The sequence below is a fragment of the Dipodomys ordii genome, unplaced genomic scaffold (genome assembly GCF_000151885.1).
Source record: "Dipodomys ordii isolate 6190 unplaced genomic scaffold, Dord_2.0 Scaffold108, whole genome shotgun sequence".
NCBI classification, from domain to species: domain Eukaryota; kingdom Metazoa; phylum Chordata; class Mammalia; order Rodentia; family Heteromyidae; genus Dipodomys; species Dipodomys ordii.
This window is the reverse complement of record NW_012267324.1, coordinates 203580-220410: the sequence shown is the minus strand read 5'-3', so window position 1 is coordinate 220410 and position 16831 is coordinate 203580. Positions and strand designations below refer to the sequence as shown.

Here is a 16831-nt window from a genome sequence, read left to right as displayed (position 1 = left end):
TTCTGGGACGGGGGGGACCTGGACTCCAGGGGGAGGGGGGCGGGAGGGGGGACCCCTGGATCTCTGCATGTCCCCCATCTCCCTCCACCACACCCAGGATTGTCAGCTCAACTCTTACTTTCTTTTTGACGGGGGCCTGGGGCTTGAACTCGGGGCCTGGGCGTGGCCCCTGGGCTTGCTTTTTGTTTTTTAAGCAAAAATTGGAGATAAAGAGTAGAGGGCTGGGCAGGGGGCTCCGTGGTAGAGGCCCTGGGTTCGATTCCTCAGCACCACAGAAGCAGAAAAAGCGGGAAGTGGAGCTGTGGCTCTCGGGTAGAGCGCTGGCCTTGAGCACAGAGAGGCTCAGGGACGGCGCCCAGGCCCTGAGTTCAAGCCCCGGGACCCGCAATAAAAAAGTCTTGCCCTGTCTGGCTTCAACCTTGCAGCCCCAGAACTCAGCCCCCCCCCCCCCCCAGTAGTTGAGATTACAGGCGTGAGCCGCTGGTGCTGGCACGTTTTCTTTTCTTTTTTCTCAGTGTGCTTGTAGCTATAGGTTCTGGGATGAAGACATACCTTTTGGGGGGATGCCATGCTAGGCTGGTGGTACCCACCGCTGGTATGTTGTGTATTAATCCATGGCTTGTTTATATTCTCTTTGCCTGGCCTGTCTGTGAGGACCGAGTTGGTAAGAACCACGTTCGTTGTGTTAGCATGTAGTAGATGCACAGTACATATTTGTTGTGAGAATGTGTGTGTGTGTGTGTGTGCGTGCTGACCCATTGGCCAGTCTTGGGGCTTGAACTCAGGGAACTCTCCGACTTTCCTGTCCAGGCTGTCTGGGAACCAAGATCCTCAGATCTCAGCCTCCCTGAGTAGCTAAGATTACAGGCGTGCCCCAGTGCCCAGCTTGGCTGTCTTGTGTGTGTGTCTCTCTCTCTGTGGCAGGGGCCACTTTGCCTCGTGCTGCTCCTCCCATGCCGCCTCTGCCCGCAGGTGCCCTCCTGGCTGGGTGGGTGAGCGGTGTGAGCTGGAAAACCCCTGTCACTCGGGCCCCTGTGCGGGCCGTGGCGTTTGCCAGAGCTCCGTGGTGGCGGGCGCTGCCCGGTTCTCCTGCCGATGTCCCCGCGGCTTCCGAGGTGAGGGGCAGGGGGCCGGCTGGCCTGCGGGGGACCCCAGGGCCGGCCGGGGTGTGGATGTCACCCGCTCACCGTCGTGCTGCTCCCTGCAGGTCCCGATTGCTCCCTGCCCGACCCCTGTCTCAGCGGCCCGTGCGCCCATGGCGGCCGCTGCTCCGTGGGCTCCGATGGCCGCTTCCTCTGCTCCTGCCCGCCTGGCTACCAGGGCCGGAGCTGCCGGAGCGACGTGGACGAGTGCCGGGCCGGGGGGCCCTGCCGCAACGGGGGCACCTGCCTCAACACCCCGGGCTCCTTCCGCTGCCAGTGTCCGGCCGGCCACACGGGGCCGCTGTGCGAGAGCCCCGCGCTGCCCTGCGCCCCGTCGCCCTGCCGCAACGGGGGCACCTGCCGCCAGGGCGGGGACCTCACCTACGACTGTGCCTGCCTTCCTGGTGAGCGGGCTGTGTGCCCAGGGGCAGGGGCAGCGGGGGGGGGCAGGCCGGCCTCCCAGTGACCACCTCCCCCCGCCCCTCCCCATGCCAGGCTTCGAGGGCCAGCACTGCGAGGCGAACGTCGATGACTGTCCGGGACATCGGTGCCTGAATGGGGGGACGTGCGTGGACGGCGTCAACACCTACAATTGCCAGTGTCCTCCCGAGTGGACAGGTGGGCATCAGGGGCTGGCCAGGAGCTGGGGGGGGGCGGACCTGCACGCACGCACGTGTGAGCGCACACACACACGCACATGCCAAAGGCGTCCGTCCGTGCGCCCGCCGCAGGTCAGTTTTGCACGGAGGACGTGGACGAGTGCCAGCTCCAGCCCAACGCGTGCCACCACGGGGGCACGTGCTTCAACACGCTGGGGGGGCACAGCTGCGTGTGCGTCAACGGCTGGACGGGCGAGAGCTGCAGCCAGAACATCGACGACTGTGCCACGGCCGTGTGCTTCCACGGGGCCACCTGCCACGACCGCGTGGCCTCCTTCTACTGCGCCTGCCCCATGGGCAAAACCGGTGAGTCACTGCTTTCAGTTTTGTTTGGTCGGTGGTGGGGCTTGAACTCTGGGCCTGGGCTCTGTCCCTCAGTGCTTCAGCTCAAGGCCAGCGCTCTACCCCTTGAGCCACAGCGCCACTTCCGGTTTTCTGGTGGCTCATTGGAGATCAGAGTCTCACGGTCTTTCCTGCCTGGCCTGGCTTTGAACCGCGACCCTCAGATCTCAGCTTCCTGAGTAGCTGGGATGACAGGCGTGAGCCTCGGAGCCTGGCTAGGGACTGTTCTTTTGAGTCGATGAAAGAACACGACCCTGATTTAGAAAGATTATATTGGTGCAGGGGGCGGGGGTGTTGGGAGGGGCGGGGTGTAACTTAGTATCAAATGTAGCATGCATCAGGCCCTGGGTTCAATCTCCAGAACCAGGGAAAGAAGGGCTGGGTGTGGTGGCTGATGCCTGTAACTCCAGCTAGTGGGAAGCTAGATCAGGAGGCTAACAGTTTCATTTGAGGCCAGTTCACCGCAACAAAGTGAGCAAGGCAGGGCTGGTGAGGTGGCTCAGTGGTAGAGCGCTTGCCTAGCATGCATGAAGCCCTGGGTTCCATTCCTCAGCACCACATGAATAGAAAAAGCCAGAAGTGGGCTGGGAAGGTGGCTCAGTGGTAGAGCGCTTGCCTTGTACGCATGAGGCCCTGGGTTCAATTCCCCAGCACCACATAAGCAGAAAAAAGCCAGAAGTGGTGCTGTGGCTCAAGTGGTAGAGCGCTGGCCTTGAGCTGAAGAGCTGAGGGACAGCGCCTAGGCCCAGAGTTCAGGCCCCACGACCGGATCCCCCCTCCAAAAAAAAAAGAAACAAAAAGCCAGAAGTGGTGCTGTGGCTCAAGTGGTAGAGTGCTAGCCTTGAGCAAAAGTTGCTCAGGGACAGTGTCCAGGCCCTGAGTTCAAGCTCCAGGACTGGCGAAAAATAAAAAATAAAAAAAAAAGTGAGGAAGGCCCTCATCTCAACAAATAAACTGGGCGTGGTTTGTGCTTGTAGACTCAGCTAAATTGGAGCACAAGACTTGTGATCTGAGGCTGCCCGTGCCAAAGAAAATAATCCATGAGAGCCAGGCACTGGTGGCTCACACCTGTCATCCAGCTACTCAGGAGGCTGAGACCTAAGGATCGTGCTTTGAAGCCAGCCCAGGCAGAAAAGTCCCTGTGAGACTCTTATCTCCCATAATCACTGAAAAACTAGGTTTGAGAGAAAGAGCTCAAGGACAACCCAGACCCTGACTTCAAGCCCCACGACCAAAAAAAAAAAAAAATTAAATTAAAAAAATCCATGAGAAGCCGGGCGCTGGTGGCTCACACCTGTAATCCTAGCTACTCAGGAGGCTGAGATCTGAGGATCTCGGTTCAAAGCCAGCCCGGGCAGGAGAGACCCTGAGACTCCTATCTCCAATAAACCACCAGAAAACCGCAAGTGGCGCTGTGGCTCAAGTGGTAGAGCGCTCGCCTTGAGCTGAAGAGCTGAGGGACTGCGCCCAGGCCCAGAGTTCAAGCCCCACGACCGACCAAAAAAAAAAAAATCCATGAGACTCTGTCCCAAACAAAAACTACTACTATAAGAAGGCAAAAGAGGGCTCAGGAAGAGGGCTCATGGTTCAAGTGGTAGAGTACTTACCTAGCAAGGGTCCCGGTTCAAACCCCATTAATGCCTATTGAAAAAAAAAAAGAAAGGAGAGAGGGAGGGAGGTCGTGCCGGAGGCTGGATTTGGGGTGAAAGGTGAGCCTAGCAGAGTCTGTGAGAGGAGGCTGGGGCACACTGTCCAAGGCAGAGATGATTGGAATGAGGAACTAAGGGCTGGTGTGGGCAGAGACAGAGAGCTCTAGGAAACAGCCAAGGCCAGAGAAGGGACTTCGGGGAGCCCAGCATGCCTGGCCCAGGGTAGAGCAGAAGCAGAGGCTTGGAGTAGGACTCTTACATAATTGGAAGAATCCACAAATTTCAAAACGGTGTACGTTTCCTACTTACTTTCAAATGGCTTAGGAAAAAGAAAGAAGATTAGCAGATTAACAATAGTTGCCCTTAAATAGTGGGTATAGCAAGGATCAGTTTTCCTATAGGTTTGAAGTTATATATAAAATAAATAGAAAGAACGCCCCACCTGCTAAATATACTGAAAAAACAACAAGAAAACAAAGGGCTCTTTTTTTCTTTCTGTCTTTCTTTGTCATGGGGCTTGAACTCTGGGCCTGGGCGCTGTCCCTGTGCTCTTCAGCTCAAGGCGAGCGCTCTACCACTGGAGCCACAGCGCCACTTCTGGTTGTCTGGTGGTTCATTGGAGATCTGAGTCTCAAGGACTTTCCTGCCTCAACCGGCTTTGAAAAGTGATCCTCAGATCTCAGTCTCCCAAGTAGTTAGGGTAACTAGGGAGTAGTCAGGGTAGTTAGGATTTTGGGCTATTTCTTTTTGTGCTGGAACTGGGCCTTGAATCAGGGCCTTGTGCGTTCACTTGTATTTTTTTCTTTTTGGCTTGAGGCTAGCACTCCACCCTTAAGCCATCTCTCCACACTTCCAGCTTTGTGATGGTTAATGGAGATCAGGGTTTTTCACTCTGCCTGGCCGGCTTCAGACCTCAACCCTTAGATCTCAGCCTCCTAAGAGGTTACGATTCCCGGCGTGAGCGACCAGCACCCTGCCGGAAGTGTAGCTAGCTGGTAGAGCTCATCCCTAGCCTGGCCTGGGACCTGGCGGCCTTTGACCTCTCCCCCTTCCTTTTCCCAGGCCTCCTCTGCCACCTGGACGACGCCTGCGTCAGCAACCCCTGTCACGACGACGCTATCTGCGACACCAACCCCGTGAACGGCCGGGCCATCTGCACCTGTCCGCCGGGCTTCACGGGTGGGGCGTGCGACCAGGACGTGGACGAGTGCTCCATTGGTGAGGGTGGCACCGCGCAGGACGGGGAGGCAGGGGAGGGGCGGCCCGCCGGCCACGCCCATCCATGCCGGCTTGTGCCCTCCTGCGCAGGTGCCAACCCGTGTGAACATCTCGGGCGGTGCGTGAACACCCAGGGCTCGTTCCTGTGCCAGTGCGGCCGGGGCTACACCGGGCCTCGCTGCGAGACCGACGTCAACGAGTGCCTGTCCGGGCCCTGCCGAAACCAGGCCACCTGCCTGGATCGCATCGGACAGTTCACCTGCATCTGCATGGCAGGTGCGTGGTGGGCGTGGCCAGGGGCGGAGCCAGAGGTTAGGGCGGGGCCTAGACAGCCATAGGGTAAACCAGGCCACCTGCCTGGATCGCGTTGGACAGGTCACCTGCATCTGCATGACAGGCGTGTGGTGGGCGTGGCCAGGGGCGGAGCCAGAGGTTAGGGCGGGGCCTAGACAGCCGTACGTGTCTAGATTGTATTGGCCAGTTCACCTGCACCTGGATTGCATCCATCACCTGCATTTGTGTGGCTGGTGCATTGTGGGCGTGGCTAGGACGGGGCCAGAGGCTGGGGAGGGGCCTAAACAGCCGTAGGGTAAACCAGGTCACGTGTTTGGATTGCATTGGCCAGTTCAACTGCATGCCTGGGGCGTGTTATGGGCGTGGTCAGAGGTTGGGGCGTAGCCTGCATTGCCAAGGGGATGGGGTTTAGTATAGAGACCCTTGATTGGGTGGGATTTTGCTCAGTGATTGAGCATGTGTATTTACCTCGGAGGAAGGCATGGATTGACTACTCAGTACGGATTACCCCTTCCCCCCTCAAAAAGAAGAGACTGGAACCTTCGGTGAGGTGGTGACAGGGTCAGAGCACAGTCTGCAGTTGGCCGCCAGTGACCCACAGCTGTGATCACAGCTACTCAGGATGCTGGGATTTGAGGATGACTGTTCAAAGCTGGCTCAGGCATCGAAGTCCCAGAAAATCTTATTTCCAATTAACCACCAAAAATAGTTGGAAGTAGAGCTATGGTTCAGGAGATGGAGCGCCAGCCTTGAGTGCAAAAATGAATGGACAGCATCCGGCTGGAGGATATGCACCGTCAAATGAAATGAATCTGTAAAAGCTCAGATTATCTGGCAGTGACTTGAGGCCTCATTTTGGGGCAGGGAAAGGGGGATGGACCCTAGGAAGATGGAGAGTGGGGCTATAATAGGAGTCTGCAGACAAGGTTGCACTTAAATTGGGGTTGTGTACTGGGCTTTAGTGGGCCCTGGGGTTTGGTAGGGCATAGCTTGAGGACTGCAAAGAAGTGGTAGAGATGAAAGCAAAGCCCATATGGTGCTTGGTCCAGTCAAGGTATTACCATGCAGTAGATCTGAGGCTCGTGGTTCAAAGCCACCTGGGCAGAAAAATCCGTGAGACTCTTATTTCCAACTAACCACTAGAAAACCGAAAGTGGCGCTGTGGTAGAGCACTAGCCTTGAGCGGAAAAAGCTCAGAGACAGTGCCCAAGACTCTCAACCAAAGAAAACAAAACAAACCAAAATAAAACTGAACCAGGGGCTGGGAAGGTGGCTCAGTGGTAGAGCGCTTGCCTTGCATGCATGAGGCCCTGGGTTCGATTCCTCAACACCACATAAGCAGAAAAATCCGGAAGTGGCGCTGTGGCTCAAGTGGTAGAGCGCTAGCCTTGAGCTGAAGAGCTGAGGGACAGCGCCCAGACCCAGAGTTCAAGCCCCATCATCGATAAAAATAAAAATAAATTAAAAAAATCCAAAGCAAACCTCCTCAATCTGAGGTTGATCTGCAGAAGGACCCCAAAAGCTCATGAGATCTATGTGCAGAGAGAGCCAGAGTACCCCCAGGTAGCCCTAATTCCCTCCCTTCCCCTCTCCCCAGGCTTCACAGGAACCTATTGTGAAGTGGACATTGACGAGTGTCAGAGCAGCCCATGTGTCAATGGGGGCGTCTGCAAAGATCGTGTCAACGGCTTCAGCTGCACCTGCCCCTCAGGTGAGGAGCCTGGGACGGGAGCTGACACAGACAGGCTTGACTCACACCATCATCCTCGCTACGCAGGAGGCTGAGATCTGAGGACCAGGGTGGTCCAAAGTCGGCCTGGGGTAGGGAAGCCAGTGAATTCTTCTCTCCAATGAACCACCAGAAAAGCCAGAAGTGTGGCTCAAATGGTAGTGCACTAGCCTTGAGCAAAAAAAGCTCAGGGACAGTGCCCAGATGCTGAGTTCAAGTTCTTGGACCAGGACACGCGCATGCGCGCGTGCGCGTGTAAACACACACACACACACTCACCTCACAGAGATGGTTCTGTGCAATCAAAAGCTCCAGGACCCAAACCTGTAAGATCATGTTGGTACCTTATAATAGAAACCACGTGTTCTGAGGCGTTAAAGGTGTGCACCCAACCAGGCAGGGCTCTGTGAGGGGTGACAGCCCTGTGAGCGGCTCTCCCACTCCACACCCCAGGTTTCAGTGGGTCTATGTGTCAGCTGGACGTGGATGAGTGTGCAAGCACGCCCTGCCGGAATGGCGCCAAGTGCGTGGATCAACCCGATGGCTACGAGTGTCGCTGTGCGGAGGGTGAGGAAGGGCCAATGACAGCCTAGCAGGAACATGGGGGTGGGCCTAGCAACGGAGGGAGCCAATGGTAGGCTTGGGGAGAAACTGGGGAGGTGGGGTTTCTGCAAGGCGAGACCAAGGGGCGGAGCCAATGAGAATTGCTGTGGGGGAGGGTGGAGCTCAAGATGGAAACAGGCTGAGGTTGAGACTAAAGGCAGAGCCAAAAGGTCTGGCAGGGAATAGGGCGCGTGAACATGGCCACATGGGCCTACTTTCCCGTCAGCTTCCATCTCCAGGAGGGGGTGGGCCTTAAGACGATGGGCGTGGCCAAAATGGGAGTGGCCTGTTCCAGGGGCGGAGCTTGGAGCTAGATGGAAGGGGAAGGAGGAGGAGGCTGCAAGGAGGAGGAGGCGGGACCTTGAACGGAGCCAGCCCAATAACGGGTCCCTGTGCTAGGCCAGGATTGGTGGAGGCCACCGTGGTGGGTGGGAACCTTAGCAAGGGGGTGGAGCCTGAGCCTCCCCCGCCCCGCCCCCAGGCTTCGAGGGGACCCTGTGTGAGCGCAATGTGGACGACTGCTCCCCTGACCCGTGCCACCACGGGCGCTGCGTGGATGGCATCGCCAGCTTCTCGTGTGCCTGTGCCCCCGGCTACACGGGCACACGCTGCGAGAGCCAGGTGGACGAGTGCCGCAGCCAGCCCTGCCGCCACGGGGGCAAGTGCCTGGACCTGGTGGATAAATACCTCTGCCGCTGTCCACCTGGCACCACAGGTGAGGCGGGGCCGGGGTCGGGGGTCGGGGGCCGGGGTCGGGGGCCGGGGTCGGGGGCCGGGGCCGGAGTCGGGGTCAGGGCCGGGGTCGGGGTGGCCGGGGCCGCTATACCTGGAAGGGAGGGAAGGGGACACGGGGTTTGGAAATGCCGGCTGCACCACAGTGGCGGCCACGCCTCGCCCCCTGGTCCCCTCCGGCAGGTGTGAACTGCGAGGTGAACATCGACGATTGTGCCAGTAGCCCCTGCACCTTCGGGGTCTGCCGGGATGGGATCAACGGCTATGACTGTGTCTGCCGGCCGGGCTTCACCGGTGGGTCCGGGGTGGAGGGGTGAGGGCCATCTCCCCGGGTTCCTCCTCATGCGTTTCCCCGGGTTTATTTTTTATTTGTTCGTTTGTTTACATATTTGTTTATTTATTTTTGTGCCATAGTGGGGGTTGAACTCAGGGGCTGTTTTCCTTTAGCTTTTTTTTCCCCACTACCACTTGAGCCACATCTCCAGGTACTGCTTTTTGCTGGGTGATTGGAGAAAAGAGTGAGTGTCGTAGGCTGGGTGCTGGTGGCTTATGCCTGTGGTAATCCTAACTATTCAGAAGGCTGAGATCAGAGGATCACAGTTCGAAGCCAGCCTGGGCCAGGAAAGTCCTTGAGACTCTATCTCCAGTGAACCACCAGCAAGCGGGAAGTGGAGCTGTGACTCACGTGGTAGAGCGCTCACCTTGAGTAGAAAAGCTCAGGGACAGCGCCCAGGTCCTGAGTTCAAACCCCACAACTGACAAAAAAAAAAAGGGGAGGGGGGAAGAGGGAAGGAGGAGGGAAAGCCTCACAGACTTTCCTGCCCTGGCTACCTTCAAACTTTGATCCTTGGATCTCAGCCTTCTGAGTAGCTGGGCTTACACCTGTGCTTAGATACATCTCTTTTGTTGTTGGTCATGGGGCTTGAACTGTGGGCCTGAGTGCTGTCTCTCAGCTCTTCAGCTTGAGCCACAGCACCACTTCCAGATTTCTAGTGGTTCATTGGAGATAAGAGTTTCACAGACTTTCCTGCCGGGGCTGGCTTTGAACCGCGATCCTCAGATCTGAGCCTCCTGAGTAGCTAGGATGACAGGCGTGAGCCACCAGCACCCAGCTCATCTCTATCTTTACAAACACGGTTCCCCCACTCCTGGTTGGCTTGACCATCCTTGTCCCGGGATGAGGTTGCCTACCACGTGTTTCCCAGGGCCCCTCTGTAACGTGGAGATCAATGAATGCACATCCAACCCGTGTGGCGAGGGAGGCTCCTGCGTGGATGGAGAAAACGGCTTCCACTGCCTGTGTCCCCCTGGCTCCTTGCCCCCACTTTGCCTCCCTCCCAGCCACCACTGTGCCCAGGAGCCCTGCAAACATGGCGTCTGCCATGATGTACCTGATGGGTGAGCCTCCGCCCCCAACTCCCAACCCTGTTGCTGATCAGATCCCTGGCTGCTGGCAGCCTCTGACTGCCGCTTCCCTTCCAGGTTCCGCTGTGTGTGCGAGGCTGGCTGGACCGGCCCCCGCTGTGGCCAGAGCCTGTCTCCAGATGCCTGTGAGTCCCAGCCCTGCCGGGCTGGGGGTACGTGCACCAGCGAAGGACACGGATTCCGGTGCACCTGCCCTCCCGGAGTGCAGGGTGCGTATCCTTGCCCCGTTCTTCTGCATTCGCCTTTTATTTTTGTGTGTGGACATGCTGGTACTGGCTTCAAACTCGAGGCCTCACCCGAGCACAGATGGCTCACGCCTGTCATCCTAGCTACTCAGGAGGCTCAGATCTGAGAATCACAGTTCAAAGCCAGCCTGGGCAGGAAAGTCCATGAGACTCTTATCTCCAAGGAACCACCAGAAGACCAGAAGTGGTGCTGTGGCTCACCTTGAGCTGAAGAGCTGAGGGACAGCGCCCAGGCCCAGAGTTCAAGTTCCTTCACTCTTGCTTGTTAGCCTTTATTTTTTAAAACTCAAGGCTGGCACTCCACTACTTGAGCCACAGCCTCACTTCCAGTTTTTGGTAGTTCATAAGAATCTCACAAACTTTCTTGTCCAGGCTGGCTTTGAACTTCAGTCTTCAGATCTCAGCCTCCTGAGTAGCTAGGATGACAGGCTTGAGCCACTGGTGACCAGTGCATGCTCTCTCTCTGTCTCTCTTCGTTTCCCTTTGTCCACTAAGGAGTTCCCCAGGGAAAAAGGTAGGGAGGAAGAGAGGAAGGAAGAAGGAAGGAAGGAAGGAAGGGAGGGAGGGAGGAAGAGAGGAAGGAAGAAGGAAGGAAGGGAGGGAGGGAGGAAGAGAGGAAGGAAGAAGGGAGAAAGGGAGGAAGGGAGGAAGGAAGGGAGGGAGGGAGGGAGGCAGGGAGGAAGGGAGGAAGAGAGGGAGGGAGGGAGAGAGGAAGGAAGGAAGAAAGGAAGTGGGGACCCCAGAGAGTGGGGGACATGGGAATAAGGAATCTTCCCAGACTGTCTCACTCTGTGTTCTCTCCCACAGGCCGTCAGTGTGAGGTGCTGTCCCCGTGCACCCCGAACCCCTGTGAGCATGGGGGCCGCTGTGAGATGGGTCCTGGCCAGCTGGCTGTGTGCTCCTGCCCCTCAGGCTGGCAAGGTGTGCCAGCTCCTCCTCCTCCCCTCTTGCTGCTTTGCATCCTCCTTTTGCTCTGTGGTCTGGGCTGGCCTTGGAGACCTTCCTGACTCAGCTTCCCAAGTGCTGGGATTACAGATTCTAGGCACACAAGGGCGCCACAGCTCTATTTAGGACTTATTTTGGAAATTTATAGAAGAGTCTCAAGGACTTTCCCGCCCGGGCTGGCTTTGAACCTCCATCCTCAGGATGACCGGCATGAGCCACCAGTGTGCGGCTTCATGAGCCTTTTATTTCCAACTAACCAGCAAAAAACTGGAAGTGGTAGAGCATCAACCAAACATAGTGCTCAAAGCCCTGAGTTCAAGTCCCAGGCAAGGCCAGCACAAAAACTAAATCACAGCTGGGCGCTGGGGGCTCATGCCTGTCATCCAGCTATCAGGAGGCTGAGATCTGAGGATCACCCTTCAAAGCCAGCCCGGGAAGGAAAGGCTGTGAGACTCTTATCTCCAATAAACCACTCAGAAAACTGGAAGTGGTGCTGTGGCTCAAGTGGTAGAGCGCTCTCCTTGAGCTGAATTGCTGAGGGACAGAGTTCAAGCCCCACCACTGACAAACAAACAAAAAAACTAAATCACAAAGAAAGAAAAGCAGGCAGAGGGAGATATTCTGGAATGGTTTTCTCTGAACCTCAGGCCTCAGATTCCCAACACCAGCACCCCCCCCCCATCCTCGTGCTATTTTGCTTCCTACCCTCAGGTGTCCGATGCCAGCAAGACGTGGATGAGTGTGCCGGCCCCGCGCCCTGCGGACCCCGGGGCATCTGTACCAATCTGGCGGGCAGTTTCAGCTGTACTTGCCTTGGGGGCTACACGGGTCCTTCCTGTGACCAGGACATCGATGACTGTGACCCCAGTGAGTCAGTCTGGGGAGCGCGGTGTGGGAGCACACACCCGTCAGGCCCATCGGGGCGCCTACTGCATGAGCTTTCCTTCCTCTTTGAAATTCTTTGCTTTCCCTCCTTTTTCTCCTATGGAAACTGAGGCCCAGGGCAGTTAAGGGGCCAGCCCGAGGTCAGATCTGAAGGAGTTGAGCCAGACTTGAAGCACAGGGCTCTGGGTGACGCCTGTGAGCTGATTTAGGCAGTGAATTAGGACTGTAGCAAGTGTGAGGTATAAGGCCTGAGTACTGAGATCCCTTCCCTTCCCTTCCCTTCTTTCTTCTTCCTTTCTTCCTACCTTCCATCCTCTCTTTCCCTTCCTCCCTCCCTCCCTCCCTTTCTTCCTCCCTCTCTCCCTTCCTTCCTTCCTCTCTTCCTCCCTCCCTCCCTCCCTTCTTCCTTCCTTCCTTCCTTTTTCTTTCCTTCCAACTGGAGCTTGACCTCAGGGGCTTAAGCTCTCACTTGGCTTTTTCACTCAAGGCTGGCACTCTACCACCATAGCCACAGCTCCGCTTCCACCTTTGTGCTGGCTAATAGGGACTTGTCTTGTCTTCCCATGCCTCCTAAGAAGCTAGGATGATAGGCATGCGCCACCTGTGCCCAGCTCCAGTTGCATTTTTCAGTATTTTCCAGCCATTGATACTGAACCTGAGGATCCACGCAGAGGTTTGATTATCTTCACTGGGCAGCTCAAGGGAGACCCCCCCTCCACATAGGCAGAATTTCCTGATAAGGGAAGCAAGGACCACCAAAAGCCACAGAATTATGGCTGGGAAGGTGGCTCAGTGGTAGAGCGCTTGCCTTGCATGCATGAGGCCCTGGGTTCGATTCCTCAGCACCACATAAGCAAAAAGAGAAAAGCTGGAAGAGGCGCTGTGGCTCAAGGGGTAGAGCACTATCCCTGAAGGAAAAGGCCGTAGGCCCCAGTACTGGCACCAAAAATAAAAATCCCTCTGATCAAAGGACACCCCCTCTTCGTTGAGCTTGGCTTCGCCCCCTGTGGCTGGTCAGGGCGGGCCGGCCACTGAGTGACGGCGCCTTCTCCCTCTCCCCTCAGACCCGTGCCTCAATGGCGGCTCCTGTCAGGATGGCGTGGGCTCCTTCTCCTGCTCTTGCCTTCCGGGTTTCGCCGGCTCGCGCTGTGCCCGCGACGTGGATGAATGCCTGAGCAACCCCTGCGGCCCGGGCACCTGCACGGACCACGTGGCCTCCTTCACCTGCACCTGTCCGCCGGGCTTCGGAGGCTTCCACTGCGAGAGGGACCTGCCCGACTGCAGCCCCAGGTGGGCGGGGCTCTGGCTGGGGGTGGGCGGGAGCATCCGGGGCTCTGGCTGGGGGAGGGCGGCCACGGGAGAGGAAAGGGATGGCCTGAGGTAGGCGTGGGATGTCTGTGTTGGGGTGACTGAAGCACTTGGTAAACTGAGGTCAAAGGCCAGAGGTGGGACCTCGGCCGGGCCCTGCAGTGTCTTGTAGTGGGTAAGGGGGAGAGGCTGGGATGGGGGCCGGAGGGCGTGGCCTCCGAGGGGGTGGAGCCTGACCCCACCGTCCTCTCTCAGCTCCTGCTTCAACGGAGGGACCTGTGTGGACGGCGTGAACTCGTTCAGCTGCCTGTGCCGCCCTGGCTACACGGGCGCCCACTGCCAGTTCGAGGCCGACCCCTGTCTCTCTCGGCCCTGTCTGCATCGGGGCATCTGCAGAGCCAGCCACCCCGGCTTTCACTGCACCTGCCTGGAGGGCTTCACCGGCAGCCAGTGCCAGGTGGGCGTGGCCGGCGGCCAAGGGGAGGGCTCGGGGGCGGGGCCTGTCCTGCCCATGGAGTGGCATTAGCATCTGTAGGGCGTGGCTCGCATAAGAGGGAGGAGTCTGGGGCGGGGCCTGCCCTGCCTGCTAAATAGTATCGTGTCCGAGGGGCGTGGCCAGTGTTCTGTGGGGAGGAGTCTGAAGGCGGGGCCTGGGGGGGCTGTCCTGCCTACTGAGAGGCAGTATCCAATGGGTGTGGTTAACGTCCTGGGGGAGGAGTCTGTGGGCGGGGCCTGTCCTGCGGCAGCGTCCGATGGGTGTGGCCAACGTCCTGGGGGCAGAGTCTGGGGCTGAGCCCTGTCCCCCTCATTAAGGGTTAGTGTTGGGTCGGTGTGATCACACATTCTAGGGGAGGCGTCTGGGCGTGTCCTGGGGGCAGGGTCTGCCTGGCTTAGTGGTTTCCAGGGTCTCCTTTAGTACTGACCCTCGGGCCTTCCTTTGCAGACTCCAATAGACTGGTGCGGCCAGGCGCCCTGTCAGAACGGAGGCCGCTGCGTCCAGGCCGGGGCCTACTGCCTGTGTCCCCCCGGATGGAGCGGCCGCCTCTGTGACATCCGAAGTGTGCCTTGCAGGGAGGCCGCAGCCCAGATGGGTGCGTGGGGGGTGAGCGGGGTGGGGGGGTTCAGGGAGGGTGCTCCCTGCTAGCGTGAGCCGAGTGATCGGGTACCCCAGAATATGATGGGTGTGAAGAGATCTGTAGGGCTGAGCTCGTGTGACTGTGCGGCCAGCATGATGTCTGTTTCTGTGAAGTAGCTGGGGGGGGGTGGCGGTGGTGTACGGGAGCTGCTATGAACACCAAGAGCTGGGTGTAGGTTGATGATAGAGAAGATGTCACCCTGATGAGATGTGTGCCCGCCTGTGGAATGTGGGTGACACCCTGGGAACTGCATCCTGCAGGGGTGTTGTCCCGAGAAGAGGAAGGAAGGCTTCCTCTGCGTGTGTGTGTGAATGAGGTCACTTCGCTCTTCTCAGGGGTGCGGCCGGAGCAGCTGTGTGCCGCGGGAGGGCAGTGCGTGGACCAGGACAGCTCCCACTACTGCGTGTGTCCAGAGGGTCGCACGGGCAGCCACTGTGAGCAGGAGCTGGACCCCTGCTTGGCCCAGCCCTGCCAAAATGGAGGCACCTGCCGGGTCTACATGGGAGGCTATGTGTGCGAGGTAAGGGTGGGCCCTGGGGAGAAGAAAGCAGGGCTGGCAGGTCTTGTGGCTGTGTGTGGACACATTCTGTGTGGTATTAGGAATGGTACTCGGCCCCAAGGTGTAAGGGCTCAACCAAGAAGCCACGCCCCTGGGCACAAAGCCACGCCCACAAGCCACACCCCGGCAGGGCCACACCCACAGCCTATGTGCCTGGATTTTTTATTTTGCTTTTTGGGCCTTGTGCTCTCTCTTAGTTTATAAGCAGAAGCCTCACCTGGCTTTCTGGCTTTTTGCTGACTATTTGGAAATAAGAATCTGCTGGGGCTGGCTTTGAATTGAGATCCTTAGATGTTAGCCTCAGAAGTGGCTAGGATTATAGGTGTGGGCCATCAAAGCCCAGCTAGCTGTGTCTGGATTCCCTCCCACACTTCCAGACATATCCCTGTGTGCCCAGTGTCTCCTAGGGTATGAATATATGCGTGTGGCAAAGTCTCAGGGGTGCCTGTCTCATTGTGTGTGTCTGGGGAGGTGTATGTGACTGTTTTCCTTCTGTGTTTGTACAAGTGTGCCCCTTGGCACTGGGTGTGTTGGTGGCTTTGTGGGTATGTTTCCTGGATGTGTCTGTACGTGTGTGTCCTGCAGAGAGCTTGTCTCTGTGTGCTGATGTCTGTGTGTGTCCTTTTGTGCTGGGAGTGTGTGTGTGTTCTTGCTGCCCAGGGCTAAGTGCGTCCCTCTCTTGTCTCAACCCAGTGTCCAGCTGGCTATATGGGTGACAGCTGTGAGACCAACGTGGATGAGTGTGCCTCTAGGCCCTGCCAGCATGGGGGCTCCTGCATCGACCTCGTGGCCCGATACCTCTGTTCCTGTCCCCCTGGGACTCTGGGTATGCCAAGGCAGTGCCCAGGGGACAAGATTGGGGGGGCTGAGTCACTTCCCCAGGCTGACTGGTCTCTCCCTGCTCCCCTTCCCCAGGGGTGCTCTGTGAGATTAATGAGGATGACTGCGGTCCGGGAGCACCCCTGGATTCTGGCACGCGCTGTCTACACAATGGCACCTGTGTGGACCTGGTGGGGGGCTTCCGCTGTAACTGCCCCCCGGGATACACGGGTCTCCACTGCGAGGCGGACATCAATGAGTGTAGGCCGGGGGTCTGCCACGCGGCTCACACCCGGGATTGCCTGCAAGACCCAGGAGGGCACTTCCGCTGCCTCTGCCATCCGGGCTTCACGGGTAAGCGTGGGAGGCGGGGCTGTCTTGGGATCACTGCTTGTCCTTCTTCCGTCATGGCTGACCCTCCCACCTGCCCTTGCTGGTTCAGGTCCTCGCTGTCAGACTGTCCTCTCCCCCTGTGAGGCCCAGCCCTGCCAGCATGGAGGCCAGTGTCGAGCCAGCCCAGCCCCTGGCGGTGGGCTGACCTTCACCTGCCACTGTGTGCAGGTAGGTGTGAGTGGCCTGGGTGGAGACCCCTGGGCACTGGGGGGCGTGGCCTCAAGGAAGGGTGTGGCTTTAGGGGAGAAGTGAACAGGAAGGGGGTTTGCAGAGTAGGGTTGCGCTTGGAGGGTGTGCTCTGAGGGGCGTGGCCCAGATGGAGGCGTGGCCCGGCTGAGGGGCGTGGCTTGAAGCGAAAGTGTGCTCTGCTTGGAGGCGTGGTCTGATGAGAAGGCGTGATCCGGTTGGCTGGTCAGCTGGGGGCGTGGTCTGACGATAGGGCGTGGTTTATCAGAGAGGCGTGGTCTCGGGGAGGCGTGGCTTGTTGGCAAAGGAGAGCCTCTGGAGGGACAGGAGAGGTTGGAGGTCTCCTGACCTCGCTCTTCTCCCCCCTCCCGTGTCTCCCTTCCTTCCCTCCCGCTCCCCCCCACTTTCCCTCTCTTCCCGGCACCCCGCCCCCCTCAGCCGTTCTGGGGTCCGCGATGCGAGCGGGTGGCGCGCTCCTGCCGGGAGCTGCAGTGTCCTACGGGCGTCCCGTGCCAGCTGACCGCGCGCGGGCCGCGCTGCGCCTGTCCCCCGGGGCTGCCGG

At 58.3% G+C, this 16831-nt stretch overlaps 1 protein-coding gene across 1 annotated transcript in view; it reads left to right on the top strand.

The window, feature by feature from the left end:
- Notch3 (notch 3) overlaps positions 1 to 16831 on the top strand; it is a 42372-nt gene that overhangs the window by 14985 nt on the left and 10556 nt on the right. The window contains exons 5-26 of the mRNA XM_013028278.1: positions 973 to 1115; positions 1208 to 1546; positions 1638 to 1760; positions 1874 to 2107; positions 4855 to 5010; positions 5101 to 5286; positions 6902 to 7015; positions 7487 to 7600; positions 8118 to 8351; positions 8552 to 8662; positions 9574 to 9766; positions 9851 to 10002; positions 10846 to 10959; positions 11695 to 11850; positions 12933 to 13158; positions 13432 to 13633; positions 14120 to 14267; positions 14648 to 14832; positions 15565 to 15697; positions 15787 to 16044; positions 16133 to 16251; positions 16708 to 16826. Of these exons, the coding sequence (XP_012883732.1) occupies positions 973 to 1115; positions 1208 to 1546; positions 1638 to 1760; positions 1874 to 2107; positions 4855 to 5010; positions 5101 to 5286; positions 6902 to 7015; positions 7487 to 7600; positions 8118 to 8351; positions 8552 to 8662; positions 9574 to 9766; positions 9851 to 10002; positions 10846 to 10959; positions 11695 to 11850; positions 12933 to 13158; positions 13432 to 13633; positions 14120 to 14267; positions 14648 to 14832; positions 15565 to 15697; positions 15787 to 16044; positions 16133 to 16251; positions 16708 to 16826 (3759 nt within the window). The remainder of the gene's footprint in view (positions 1 to 972; positions 1116 to 1207; positions 1547 to 1637; positions 1761 to 1873; positions 2108 to 4854; positions 5011 to 5100; positions 5287 to 6901; positions 7016 to 7486; positions 7601 to 8117; positions 8352 to 8551; positions 8663 to 9573; positions 9767 to 9850; positions 10003 to 10845; positions 10960 to 11694; positions 11851 to 12932; positions 13159 to 13431; positions 13634 to 14119; positions 14268 to 14647; positions 14833 to 15564; positions 15698 to 15786; positions 16045 to 16132; positions 16252 to 16707; positions 16827 to 16831) is intronic.